Source organism: Pelophylax lessonae, assembly GCF_965119305.1.
Source record: "Pelophylax lessonae genome assembly, chromosome: 3".
NCBI classification, from domain to species: domain Eukaryota; kingdom Metazoa; phylum Chordata; class Amphibia; order Anura; family Ranidae; genus Pelophylax; species Pelophylax lessonae.
Genome location: NC_138770.1, coordinates 215,546,929 through 215,561,528, shown reverse-complemented (window position 1 = coordinate 215,561,528; position 14,600 = coordinate 215,546,929). Strand labels below are relative to the sequence as shown.

Here is a 14,600-nt window from a genome sequence, read left to right as displayed (position 1 = left end):
AAAGTGCTTGAGACCCACTTATATTGCATAGGGGGTCACAGAATTCTGGAGAGTGCTCTGGATGAGGATGGGAGCCCAGAATGATTTGCACGGACCGAAGATCGAGAATTTTGAGCACCATTAACTTTATACACTTTATGAAAAACAGACTTTATTTGTACTTTATACAAAGGCTAGCCACTTTATACAGCACTTTTTAAAAATGGGACTTTATTTGTACTTTTTACAGAGACTTTCTATATTTTAAGAACTTCATATTGCTTTTATATATGTACTAATGCACAGTGCACATTATAATGGAATAGATGGCACATGTATACATGGCACTAATGAAAACCCCCAACAAACACTAGTTATTAATTTATCAATTAATTAATTTATTTACACTCATTAATAAGCACCACACCAATTTTATTTTATGTTCCAGCACATGTTCCTTCACCCCATGATTCTCCCTATGACCCTACGTTCACACCCATGTGCTTTTTTGTGCGTTTTCCGTTTTTCAGAAAAGCACTACAGTCCATTTAACCACTTGCTACCCAGGCCAATTCTGACACTTCTCTCCTACATGTAAAAATAATCATTTTTTTGCAAGAAAATTTCTCAGAACCCCCAAACATTATATATGTTTTTTAGCAGAGACCCTAGGGCAGTGATGGCAAACTTTGGCTCCCCAGATGTTTTGGAACCACGTTTCCCATGATGCTCATGCACGTTACACTGTAGTTGAGCATCATGGGAAATGGGGTTCCAAAACATCTGGGGTGCCAAGGTTTGCCATCATTGCCCTTGGGAATAAAATGGTGGTCATTACAACTTGCAGATTGCAGTTTGCGTGTAAAATAATTCAAAGGAGTCGCACAAGAAAAGCAAGTGTTGTGTTTCTGATGCATTTAATGCGTTGTGTTTCCTCCCCTTTAAAAACACTGTATATAGCTGGTTGCTAAGAAGTCGACCCGGGAAGCTAGCCATTGCATCCTAAATAACTGATACGTCATTAGCTGTCAGCGGGGGTAATTGCTAATAAAATTGTGAACAAAACGGTGTGGGGACCCCCCACCAATCCATACCAAGCCCTTCAGGTCTAATATGGAATTGGAGGGGAACCCCACGCCCACCTTTTTTTTAAAAAAAGGATGTGGGGTCCCCCCCAAAGCCATACCAGACCCTCACTGGATCATGAAGCTCAGCAGGTCAGGAAAGGGAGAGGACAAGTGATTGCTTTCCCTCAATACTCTGAAGTGAAGAGGTATCCCGCCCGGGTATGCGGGTTGAAAGATGGTTTCCAATAGAGTCAGGCATTATACTAAACAAAAAGCTCACCTATGGCAGCATAAATGATGTGGTGATGGGGTAGTCGTTTATGAAAACTTAAAATCAGGTACAAAAGCTGCAGCATAAAAACAAGAATGGTCAAAAACTTACATAATCAACCACCGCTCCTACCATGAGGACGTGGTGGCAAAGACGTCAGCACATAGACCCCTCTTCTGGATGGGCGGGCTACCTCCCTGCTTCAGAGTATTGATCTATGGGGCAGTACTATTATTCATGACAGCAGGTGGGGGTTCTTCTTCCCCGAAGCTATTGTCACATTTTTAAATTGGAGTGTCTGGGCAGGGCTCCGCCTGTACAGCAATGTCATTCATTCACAGTGTTCTGCTACAGATGGACTTGTAGTTTCAAAGGACTGAGAGCTTGCTGCTGATCAGCTCTCTCATAGTTTATTCACAAGTCCTGCAGCTTTCAAACAGAAAGCCCATACAGAGGTATGAGCAGAAAGCAGTACGACTTAACGACAATGTCCGAAGCCTGACATTGCACCTATTATCCACTGATCGAGGATTCAATACTTTATAGGCTCCAGGGTGAAAAAATAATAAATGCACATCATATACTTTCCTGAAAAAATATGTGCATTTTCTATTTTTCCCTTCAAAGCTAACTTACCTTTTAAGTTTATCCAAACTCAAGGCCAATATATATATATATTGACACTTTGTATTTAGATGCAGTAGCTCCATTAGTTTTCTTTTTTTTCTGATTTTATTTTCAACTGGATATCCTATCAGCAACACACTTCCTGTCCTAGGGTGACAACACTCACTCACACAACTGTATGCATGAAGGAACAGAATTGTCACCCTAGGGCAGGAAGGGTGTTAACACTACAGAACACTCCCTAATAAGGGAAAAGTCATTTATTTCAGAGAAGAACTGGGCAGGGCTGATATCATTGCTTCAGATAGCACTACAATGTGTGCAAGAAGTTAGGGGCTTACTGGATTTCTGAAAGGAGCAACAGGTATTTTTTCACTTTCAATTGTATATTTTTATATTTAACAGAACAAAAGAAAGCAAATAACAAACAGAAGGTCTTTGTTAGGGTTTACATACTTTAAATTGCACATTTAGGTCTACAAAATGATGTCTTTTAAATATGTACTTACCAGGTTCAGTTGCTTTTACATCATTATTTTGTGGTTTAATACCATGTGCATTAATCGAGTAAGGCCTACTGGCTTTGTTCTTGAATACAATTTTAATTTCTTCACCAACATTTGCCTGTATAAGTGGGCCTGAAAGAAAATAAAAACATTTTTAAATGGGAATAAAGCTCAACTTTCCCTTCCTTGTTAACTAATGAATTTTTATTTTTAAAGGAAATTTTCATTAAAAAAAATTTCAAACACAAACTATCATTTAGGGTAAGGATGATCAATCAATTCACATCAATCAATACTTGCTAAACTTCTTGACATTTAATTATGAGCCCTGGTCCTTGGGGAATAGGGGATGTGTTTTGCCCTAGCAAGCTCGATTAACTCTGAACTAGAAATCTGGCTTAAATACCAATGTACCTTTTCACTTATCACCCCCCCCCCCCCCAGTCGGAAAGTCTGAGTTAACACGGAGGACGGCACTTTATAAAAATGTTAACTCTGAATCCCAGATAAAAAAAAACATTGCTAAATAATAACTAACAACTTCAGTACCAAAGCTTTTTTATTTAATTTCAGCAATATCTTAGTTCTGCACATTATATCTCTTAGGATTTGTAGTGTACCCGAATATATTATACATCATTTTTTCAGGACAGATAGGGATTTTGTTTGGTTGCAATTTTGGATACATATATTTTATATTCTTTTTCATTGGAAATAAATAGTAAACAAATTGGGGGAAAAAATAGTTTTCCTGTAATTTGTGCACCCCTATATAGTTACCCTAAAATATAATCAACAAAGTCTGCCGATTAAACATATATCACATTAATGTGTGTGCTAAAATCAGAGATGGGGGTCCAGGGCAGGAACAGGCTTAAGCTTTAAAGTATAGGTGCTCAACCTGATGTTGTGAAACTACAAGTCCCATCATGCCTCTGCCTTGGGAAGTCATGCTTGTAACTGTCAGCCTTGCAATGCCTCATGGGACTTTACCTAACAGTTGTTCCACAACAGTATGAGGGCCACAGGGTGAGCACCCGTGCTTTAAAGAATTTCTTTGATATAAAAAAAATTAGCCTCAAAAAGTTTTATCTTGTTACCTAGAATTCCAAAATGATCTTCATTCTCTGTCCTTCCTTTACGTGTTGAAAAGGTGTCATCTGTATATTCCCGGTACACAGCTTTCTTATATTTTGAACCAATAGATGTTCGACTTTTATTTAAAAATACATCCCCAGGGCTTTGGGAGATCAAAAAAATATGATATTATGGCAAATACACATTCTGGATAGTACATTGAATACCTAGGGAACAGAAACAATTAGGTGGGAAATACTGCTGCATACAAAGTCACCTGGGAGCGGGCTATTGCTCAGACAGCTGCAGCATCACACCAATGCTGCAGCATGGAGGAGGTGAGTATGTGTGTTTTTTTTTTTCAAATTCCACACTTCTCCTTAAGGATCAAGTGTACCTCTCCTCATTAGAAAACAAAATTTGGTTAACCACTTAAGCCCCGGAAGATTTTACCCCCTTCCTGACCAGGGGGTATTTTGCGATTCGGCACTGCGTGAACTTAACGGACAATTGCGCGGTCGGGCGACGCTGTACCTAAACTAATTTGACGTCCTTTTTTTCCCACAAATAGAGCTTTCTTTTGGTGGTATTTAATCACCTGTGCGATTTTTTTATCATGCGCTATAATCAAAAAAAGAGCGACAATTTTGCAAAAATAACAATATTTTTCACATTTTTTTTATATGAAATTTCCAAAAAAAATGTAAAAATCAAAATTTTTTTAAATTTTTGGCCAATTTGTTTTCTGCTACCTATGTTTGGTAAAAAAAAATCACAATAAGCGTATTTTGATTGGTTTGCGCAAAAGTTATTGCGTTTACTAACTAAGGGAAAGATTTTTGTCATTTTTGTTGTTTTTTTTTTTAACGAGTAATGGCGGTGATCTGCGATTTTTTTTGCGGGACTGCGACATTGCGGCGGACAGATCGGACCCTTGACTGACATTTTTGACACTTTTGGGGGTACCAGTGACATTACTACAGTAATCAGTGCTATACATATGCACTGTTACTGTAAAAATGACACTGGCGGGGAAGGGGTTAACTTTATTGGAGAGAGAGGGGTTAAGTGTGTCCCTAGGGGCATGCTTCTAACTGTGCAGGGGTGTGGCTGTGTGTGTAACAGCACAGATCAACGGCCCTACATAGCAGGACCGTTAGATCAGTGCTTTTACACAGGGAAGAATGACAGGCGGCTTTGTTTACATTACCTTTGCCTTTTTCCCTTCACAGCGGACATCGGGTCCGCCGGTCACACGCACGGAGGTGTCCGTGAGCGAGCCGAGGCGGGAGCACGCCTCCGGCGGCGCGCGCTCGCCTGCTATTGGCTCCCAGGCTAGTGACGTACCGGTACGTCACTTTGCCTGGCTGGGGCTGACCGCCGCAGTATATGTACTTGGGGCGGTCGGCAACCGGTTAAAGACTAAGGCTGGCCATACATGTTCAATTTTCTTGTACAATTTTCTGTTAGATTTATCACAAACCGCATATTATGATATCAAAGCTAAATAATACTTTCACTTGTATCCAATTAGGCAGGCCTTTGCACTACATAGTTGAAGGTAAATTTCAAGAAAATTGTACAGAAAATTGTAAGAAAATCGTATAATGCATGGCCAGCCTTAGTTCAACTTTAGTAACATGTTACATGTTACACCGGTATTTAGGATGTAACATTTTCCCAAGCACATGCTTCCCACCCCCAGAACTTCCCTATGACAGCGTATAGGGGTTCCTCTCCTCTGCACCCACTGTCACATTTAGAATCAGTGCAACCATGCGAGGCTCCACCCACACAGTTGTATCGTTTATTCACAGAGATCTGAGAATGAATAAAATACAAGTCTTGTCTGCCACCATTGCAGATGGACTTGTAGTTCTCAATGGACTACGATTGCAGTAATCAACTTTCTCCAGTTTAACTGAAAGCCCATACAGAGGTGCGAGCAGAGAGCTGGAGGAAGTGCCAGCAGGAGCCTCACACTGCACCACTGATTCTCTGATCATGGATGAAATGCTTTGCAGGCTCCTGTGGAAAAAAATAATAAATGTACATTTTTTCTGTGAAAATATGTGTATTTATTATTTTTTTCTTAAAGGTGATCCTTACTTTTAAACTCTGAGACTTGACTGTGGTTTGAGAGATCAGTGGTTCAGAGGTATGATCTACATCCTTACCTTTCTGGGTGGTGTGAAAGCCACTCATATTCCCAGGTCCTGCTTGGAGCATAGTCCCATTCTATTTCCTCAGCTGCAATGTAATATGTCTTTATCCGATGTAGCCCAAACTCAGTCTTCTTTTCCGCACAGGATTTTACCCTGTAGTGCTGTCTCATTCCTCCAGTGTAATGGTCTGTAGTCATACATTCCACATTAAAGACACCTGTGAGGAAGAAAGGGAAAACAGTGCATTCTGTTAAACTCTGAATATTTTAGGATAGATCATTTCCCTAAAAATACCAAGATGAAAAGATGTAATGTACATAGTGTAATGGCACATGAATTGCTATTTAAAATAGTAATTTTAGTGAAAATATGCTTGTTACTGTTCACAAACATTTTTTACACATGATAAAATAGATTTTCCTTTAGAGCCCATTCACATTGAGGCGACAAGGCTTCGGGGGGTGACCTGTGAAGTCGCGTGCAGCGCTGTGCACCGCAACTTCGGCGCGACTTGCAGAGACTTCACATAATGGAAGTCTATGCAAGTCGCTCCGAGGTCACCCCAAAGTAGTACAGGACCCTTTTTCTAATTCGGAGCGACTTGTGTCGCTCCTATTAGAACGGGTCCTGCACTACTCAATGGACCGCGACATACCGCGACTTGTCAGGCTGACAAGTCGCCTGACAAGTCACGCTAATGTGAATGGGCTCTAAAGGGTAACTCCACTTTTGTGGGGAAAAATAATAGCAAATAAAGAAAAAACAATCTGCCCTATGAGGAGGAAGAGAGTGGAGAAAGCTGATGCTCTTGGGCATGGTGTTAGATCGAGATCAGGTACAGTATATAAAGCGGGGGCCTGGGAGAGATCCTGTGGCACAAAAGGTTTTTTAGCTTAATGCAGAGAATGCATTAAGGTAAAAAATCCTAAACCTTTAGAACAAATTTAAGGTCTGAATTTAAGAATTACGAAATATTTTTCCAGGATAAGAACATTTTCAGCAAATACTGAAAATGCCCATTGGTCCTGCCCAACATGAAATGTTTTTGTCACTTCACACAAGCTTAACAAAAAGGACAAATGACTTTATCTTTCCTCTTTAAACTATTTATCACCTCAGTCTCTATATAATTCAGACAAAGAAAGACACGTTTGTAGTCCATAGCAGACTTTCCCAACCAGGTGCCACCTGAGGTCATAATGGCATCCGGCAGCAGCATATGGGTGTGGATCAAGCTCTCAGTGTGTACCAGTCTTAGCCCTGTACAGTATAATTAGACCAACAAAGCTCTAAATTCTACATCTGCACACTGGGAGCTCAATCAGGGGAATAAGAAGAGCAGTGGAAGCAGAAGGCATTTCTCTGCCTCCCCCTACAGGCAGCAGTGCAATCAAACAATTCACCCGGCAATGCGAGTGCAGTTACGGTCTGCATTGGTAAAAAGGCTGTTTGTATGTACTGTATGTGAGTTTGTGTATGTGTGTAGAAGATTAGGTATGTATGCATGTATAGAATGTGTGTGTATGGGAGTGTGTGTATGTGTAAGAGATTAGGTATGTATGCATGTATAGAATGTGTGTGTATGGGAGTTTATGTATGTATGTGTGTGTTTGTGTGTATGGGAGTTTATGTATGTATGTGTGTATGGGAGTTTATGTATGTATGTGTGTGTTTGTGTGTATGGGAGTTTATGTACCGTATTTTCCGGCGTATAAGACGACTTTTTAACCCAGGAAAATCTTCTCAAAAGTCGGGGATCGTCTTATACACCGGGTATCATCTTATAGGGTGAATGCTGAAACTTCGGAGCCGACTGAACTATGCGGTAGGGGGGGGGGGACTCAAAAAGGGCCACGGTATGCCTGCTTGGATTGGCTCTCCCTGCTTCCCAGCCCTCCCTGTCTCAGAGACTATGGTATGCCTCTTTCACCCGTCTGGCCCACCCTTGTATCCTATTACTGTACCTCCTTCTCTGAGTCTCGCTCCCGAGGACTGCAGTAAAGCGGTGCAGGTGCGCATATGCGAGATCTGAGAGGCAGAGAAGAAGGTACGGTAACAGGATACAATGGCGGGCCAGACAGGTGAAAGAGGCATGTTTTTCTGGTCACATCTCCGCTCTCTCTCTCTCTATCTCTTTTTTCCATACCCCGGCATATGGTATTTTTAATTACAGATAGCATCTAGGTGCTGGATCACACTATATAAATGTGGAAGGGCTGGTTGTGAAAGCAAAAATATCTTTGCGTTACAGACAGGATGCTGAATTGGTTATGAAAACTGAAAATTCAAATGACACAGTATCGTCTATGACAAACATGCATTCAAAAATTAAAAAACACTGTCACTGAGATCAGGGGCCATTTTTTATTTTGTTTCCTGAGTTAAAACTTGCCAATTATATTATCCTCTAACTATTGGGTCATAGTTTAAAATCAAATATTGAAATATTGGCCATATTGAAATCAAATGTGATGCTTTTTTAATTTTATGTGGTGTGCGTTGGAAGAGGGGTAGTATATCCCAAACTCTATATTTTACCTGGAAAAGTGGGGGCCGTCTTATACGCCCAGTCGTCTTATACGCCGGAAAATACGGTATGTATGTGTGTGTTTGTGTGTATGGGAGTTTATGTATGTACGTGTGTGTTTGTGTGTATGGGAGTTTATGTATGTATGTGTGTGTTTGTGTGTATGGGAGTTTATGTATGTATGTGTGTGTTTGTGTGTATGGGAGTTTATGTATGTATGTGTGTGTTTGTGTGTATGGGAGTTTATGGTTGTATGTGTGTGAGTTTTTGTGTGAATGGGAGTTTATGTATGTAGTGTGTGTATGTTTGCACATTATTTTTAATCCTGATCTCTTATCTTGTAGGTCAGAACTGCTTTTCCAAGATAGTAAGACTGCTTTTTTTAGGGCTTTTTCACAATAGCAGTGAGGACTGCTGCTCCTCAGAAAAGTGATCCATACTCGGACAGCTTTTCAGAGGCATTTGACAGGCAGTAAGGAGGTGATTTGTAGCCTCCTCCTCACATGTTTTTTCCCCTGAAATAAAGGGCGCCTTGACTGAAAAAAAGTTGTAAAACACTGGTCCAGAGTACAGCATTGAAGGGATGGGAATTTGTAGGATTACCTGGTGAAAATAAAGGGAAAAGCCAGGGAAAAAGAAAACCCTAGATAATAAATACTATATATATATATATATATATATATATACAGTATATATATATATATATATATATATATATACAGTATCTCACAAAAGTGAGTACACCCCTCAGATTTTTGTAAATATTTTATTATATCTTTTCATGTGACAACACTGAAGACATGACACTTTGCTACAATGTAAAGTAGTGAGTGTACTGCTTGTATAACAGTGTAAATTTGCTGTCCCCTCAAAATAACTCAACACACAGACATTAATGTCTAAATCGCTGGCAACAAAAGTGAGTTTACCCCTAAGTGAAAATTTCCAAATTGGTCCCAAAGTATCAATATTTTGTGTGGCCACCATTATTTTCCAGCACTGCCTTAACCCTCTTGGGCATGGAGTTCCCTAGAGCTTCACAGGTTGCCACTGGAGTCCTTCATGACGACATCACGGAGCTGGTGTATGTTAGAGACTTTGCGCTCCTTCACCTTCTGTTTGTGCTCTCAAAGTCGGAGCAATCGCAGTGTGAATCAGGCCTTAGGATGGATTAATTTAGGTTCTTTTGTCTTGATTAATTGATTAATTAGTACCCAATTGGTTCCTGGTGTAAAATGTATCAATATAAAGGAATGTAAAAGTATTGTCATTGTATCTTTGTTCCTACCTGAAGAAGGCTGTAGGCGTTATAACCTGAAACTGTTGTGTGGAACGATACTTAACTATTTTTCTATGTAAATGTTATTTGTTTTTCAATAACTTACAAGTGCAGCAATCACTGGATTTGTTTATATATATACAGTATATATATATATACAGTGTATATATATACTATATATATATATATATATATATATATATATATATATATATATTTCATTTTTAGGGGGGGTGGGGAGTTAGGGGGTTCTATATGCTTTCAGTCAGCCAATTCAAAACCATACCTGACCTTTTTTTTTTTCTTCTAACACAGCCCACCATTGCATGGCTTGTGTGTGGTGATGCGCTGCAGTGCAGGTGTATAGCCCACTATAGTAACTGTAAATTATTGGCATTAGTGTAATGCAGCAGTGTAAAGGGAGCCTGAATTTCCATAATTTTAACACATTTCCAAAAGCAAAACTACAATAGACATTCCCATTGTCAGGTGGCTCTTATTTCTGACCTCTTTCCTAAAATGTTAGAGGTCTAGATGTTCATTGCTTTCAGTGCTTTCTGATTGGTGACCCATAAAACAACTATGCAAATCTTGAAAGTCAGAGAAAAGGCAAAATCTTTATTTGCATACTTAGTCCATGGCAGTTACTCAAGATACTAAAACTGACCATAGGGTCAGCATGACAGCCAGGGAACAGGTATTTTCAGGTGGACAGCTCACCAATACTGGAATCCATTTTTCTTCTCATGGCAGCTTTCCTTTAAAATGTTTATTATTACTATTTTAGAGCAGTTTTCTGTAACTTACCTTCATTGTCTGGTGTCATTATTATGGAATATGAAATGTGTGGAAATAAACTTGCAACATCCCTTATGGTGTCACGCACTTTAACAGTGTTTCCTGTAAAGTGGATTCCATGTATATCAACTTCTGTACCAAGTCCCAGCATGTGCCAGCGTATGGAATCTCCTACACACATATCCAGACCAGGCTGATTTCCATACATGTACCCATTGATAGCTGTATGATGTGTATAAAAGAACAGAAAACCCTTAGAAATGCATAACATTACACTTCCAAACATTTTTACTTAACATTTATTAAGGAAACAAAAAACTGCTTCTGCTGTGGGTCTCTTTGAAAAACCCATAATGCCTGTGTCATGACCCTCTGTATTTCTGGTGCTTTTGTAAAACAAGGATTGTGGAATAAATATAGAAAACAACATTACAGTTTCCTTAAAAATGGAAGGGGCCTAATGCGCTACCAATGGAGTATTCAAAATCCACAAATAGATAGTGTATAAAAATAAGAGTGTGGTTAAAGTGGGGTGTGTAGTATGAAAATAAGAGTAAATAAAAACTGGGGTAAAGCCACGACCACGTGATGGTGGTAAACAATAAAGCTGCCAAATAAAGTAGTGTCACCACATATGATACATAAATAAATATTGCAAACAGAGTCGGCGCTAAATTCAAGGTGGACTAAATAATAAATAAATACAGCGCATGAATAAATAAAACTGTGCAAAATAAAATGTAATCAAAAATATGCATAAATATACCAATATAATGCTGAATGTGCAGAAATAACGTGATCTATGTCTTAATGAATCACAAAATAAACCAATAAATACAGTGCATGAATAAATAAAGCTGTGCAAAAATCAAATGCAATTAATAATATGTGCAAATGTTCCAATAAAGTGCTAATAGTGCAAAATACCATGATATATATCCTAAAGAATCACAAAATATACCATATCCATAAAGTGCTGGTGTAGAAAATGTGAAATAATATGATATATGAATAATTAATCATGATCCAAACATAATCTAAATATAAATGAGTCCATAAAGTGCTGGCGTGAATGTTCATTTAAAGTAAATCAATAAATATGTGCATAAAAGTTCATGACCAGGTTCATGTGCAAATAGTGCAATCACAACAGTAAATTATGGTAATTTGAATAGACGTGAGCAATTCCCGCAGTGAATCCGGCACTAAGTGAAATTGCTGTGCACCTCTAAGATGGTAATAATAAGCGTGGTATGGAGACACTGTCTCCAATATGGCTCCAATCCAGGTAACAGGAAAGCAGATGGATGGTGGCTCCTAATTAGTCAGGGGTCCGCTTGTCACTCTCCCTCATGAAGATATAATATGAAGGGGCCTCATAGTGTAGTAATATTCAAGGAGCCGGGTACGTCACTCTCTCTTAACTAACTTCTATCTGAGCTTGACAGCTCTTTCATAGGGCTCTGACGTCACCAGCGCCCCCCCACTGCTCAGGTGCAGTGAATAAATTACTGACATCACGTCAGAAGGGGCGGGGACACTTAATAGGTTTTAATTAAAATCCATAATTAATATTAACTCTTAGAACCCTATAAAAGAGCTGTCAAACTCAGATAGAAGTTAGTTAGGCAGAGAGAGTCTTAGGTTAAACAGCTGGCTTGTGGCGTAGGTGCTAGAATAACGGGCTGGCAAATGAGAGTCTGTGGGTTAGATTTCCTAGCCAGCGGATGATTAATATTTATTATGGATATTAAATTAAACCTATTAAATTAATTATGGATGCGGGGACTCAAAGTTCCCTTGAAGAAGCCCATTTTTTCACCATTCAGCGAACGGGCAAACAGGCAGTGTTCGAGTCAAACTTAGGTTCGACTCGAACACAAAGCTCATCGCTAGTTACATTGGTCCGGCTTGGACCAATATACCATATCTCATCCATCCCTGTGTAAGCTGAAAATCACTGTAATAGTCTCCTACTGTTAGTAGTGATGGCGAAATTGCATATTTCATATTCCTTTAAAGTTGTCTTACAATATCTAAAAACCTCCAAAGTCTAGTTACCGTAAATGACTTCATGCTAAAGTAATGTCATTACAAACTGACCAAATCCTTAAAAGGTCACATTGCTCCAAAAGTAGTTGGCAGAGGGTTGGCTAGTTCTTTACACACAAGTCCTATATATTACAGTTAAAACTTGGAATATTCAGGCTCGTATCAGAGCTGTAATTCTGCATGCGTCTGATTATGATCATCTGTTCCACTCCAACATCTTTAGTTAAGTATTCTTGTTATATTTTCTAATGTTACATTAATCCGTATCTGTCATTACTTAAATGTTATACTTATAAGTATTTGTGAGATCTCTCTTTACACATCTTGTCTACAACCCCAAAATCGTAAACTATCACTTAACCGTGATAAAATAAGTAGTTACTACAGTGATAACAGGAGTCTTCTATGTTCAGTATTGAGCGACTTCCCTCCTGCATAGTAACAACAGGGGGTTGCTTGCTTGGCGCTGCTACTTTTCAGAGAAAGCTTTCTATTTTATTCAATGAATTCAAGGCGTCCTATTATAGGATGAGGTACAGAAGCAGGGTGGAGACATCATGACAAAGTATATCAAAAGCTATATTTTCTTTTATTATACCCATGCTAATTTGTGTCTTTCTGTGTCCCTTTGGGGAAAACTTTCTTTACTTCCTGTCCCGAAGGCAGAAGAGGAATTAAGAAAAAATCTAGTAAGGGAAATTTTATGCAGTTGTCACTGGAAAAGGTGTAGAAAATATTTTCATGTAATCCCTTGTCTACATTTACACCAGCAATGCTGCATGGCATTTCTCAGGTGGGTTTTCTGATAATAACAATGGACTATGCCTGCGTAATGTTTGTTGAAATGGCCATGTGTAGTTTCAATGGAAAGCTGTCACCCTATAACAAGAAGTGCCCTAACAAAGACCTTTATGACAGTACTATTTTATTGAAAGATGCAGATTTAAAAATAATAAACTTGACTTTTGAAATGACAATACCTGTTAAAGCTTACATAAAATTTAATGATCTGGTTTTCATGCTCACTTTCTACCTTATCTGGCTGATTTAAATTTAAAAAATGAAATAAAAACAGCAGCAGAAGTTTTGTACATTGTGGGAAAGACTCAGGACTATAGGTCAGCATACAACACTTACAGTGCATCATATTGGACTCCTGGAAGTCTTCATTATCTGTGTCCACAGACTGTGGGTTCCTTGTATATAGGTCAATGTTGTCCTTCAAGTACCAGCTCTTATTCTCATCAAATACAGCAGGCATGATGAAGTAATTGTGAGCTACACCTCTCTGCAAAAGCAGGATTTCACTTGTGAGAATAAGGGAACAGATTACCAACACTTGCCAGCAATTTGGAAAATGTATACTATCTTCACTTGCATCTTATGTAAAACAGAAAAGCTTCAAATCTTTGTGCATATCAGGTTATTCTAGGGATATCAACAAGATTGCAGTTTTCATACAGTTGTTTTATTTTGTGCACCTTGTAACAGGGCAGCATGCTTGCTTCATCTAACTGCATTGCTTAACTAAACCCAAAATGCTAAATACTAAACTAAATTATATTGTAGCACCCTCTTAGTATGGTGCTAGGATTAGATAGTGTTTGCTCACTGTATTTAGTGAAGCTGTGTTTTTGATTGGTAAATTAAGCTTGTCACAAAGTATTTAGAGTGGCTGTATTTGTTAGGTAAATCTAGTTTGCTCACTGTAATCAGTGCAGCTGCATTTGACTAGTTAGGTCTGCTGCTAGTCTGTTTACTCCCTCTGCTGTCCGGAAACCTGAGAACTTTCTGGATCATGGGTGCAGAGCTATGCAGATGGCAGCATGGATATTTATACAGCCCTGGCCAATCCCAGGGAGCAGGGCAGTGATGGTATGCTGGAAGCCTGTATATATTCTTTGACCACACTGGACTCTGGGTCTTTTCCTGGAGAGTATAAGTCCAGTCTGGAGGGCTTGCTGCCCTCCAGGGCAATGCTGCCACATGCTTGCTGTCTGTGTGGCCTCAGGTGGGTGGCCTGTGAGCCTGAATGCTGGGACCCCAGGGAGCAGACTGAGGTGCTGTCTGTTGAAGGTTTGGTATCACTGGATATAGACATTGCTTGAAAGCTGGAAGGAGCCAACCAGCCATGTGTGAGTAAAGAACATTTCAGAGAGATATAAGAGAGCTACTGCTACCCCTCAGGTGTTAGAGACAGTCAGCTCTGGGTCTGTTAAAGGGGACACTGGCTGTTGTCCTAAATAGCTTAG

At 39.3% G+C, this 14,600-nt stretch overlaps 1 protein-coding gene across 1 annotated transcript in view; it reads right to left on the bottom strand.

Moving 5' to 3' along the window:
- Nucleotides 1-14,600, bottom strand: part of LOC309551593 (ceruloplasmin-like) — a 52,087-nt gene that overhangs the window by 8,403 nt on the left and 29,084 nt on the right. Inside the window, exons 10-14 of the mRNA XM_082252236.1 lie at nt 13,486-13,636; nt 10,306-10,518; nt 5,705-5,909; nt 3,551-3,690; nt 2,454-2,582 (exon numbers count right to left, since the gene is read on the bottom strand). Coding sequence (XP_082108362.1) covers nt 2,454-2,582; nt 3,551-3,690; nt 5,705-5,909; nt 10,306-10,518; nt 13,486-13,636 — 838 coding nt within the window. The remainder of the gene's footprint in view (nt 1-2,453; nt 2,583-3,550; nt 3,691-5,704; nt 5,910-10,305; nt 10,519-13,485; nt 13,637-14,600) is intronic.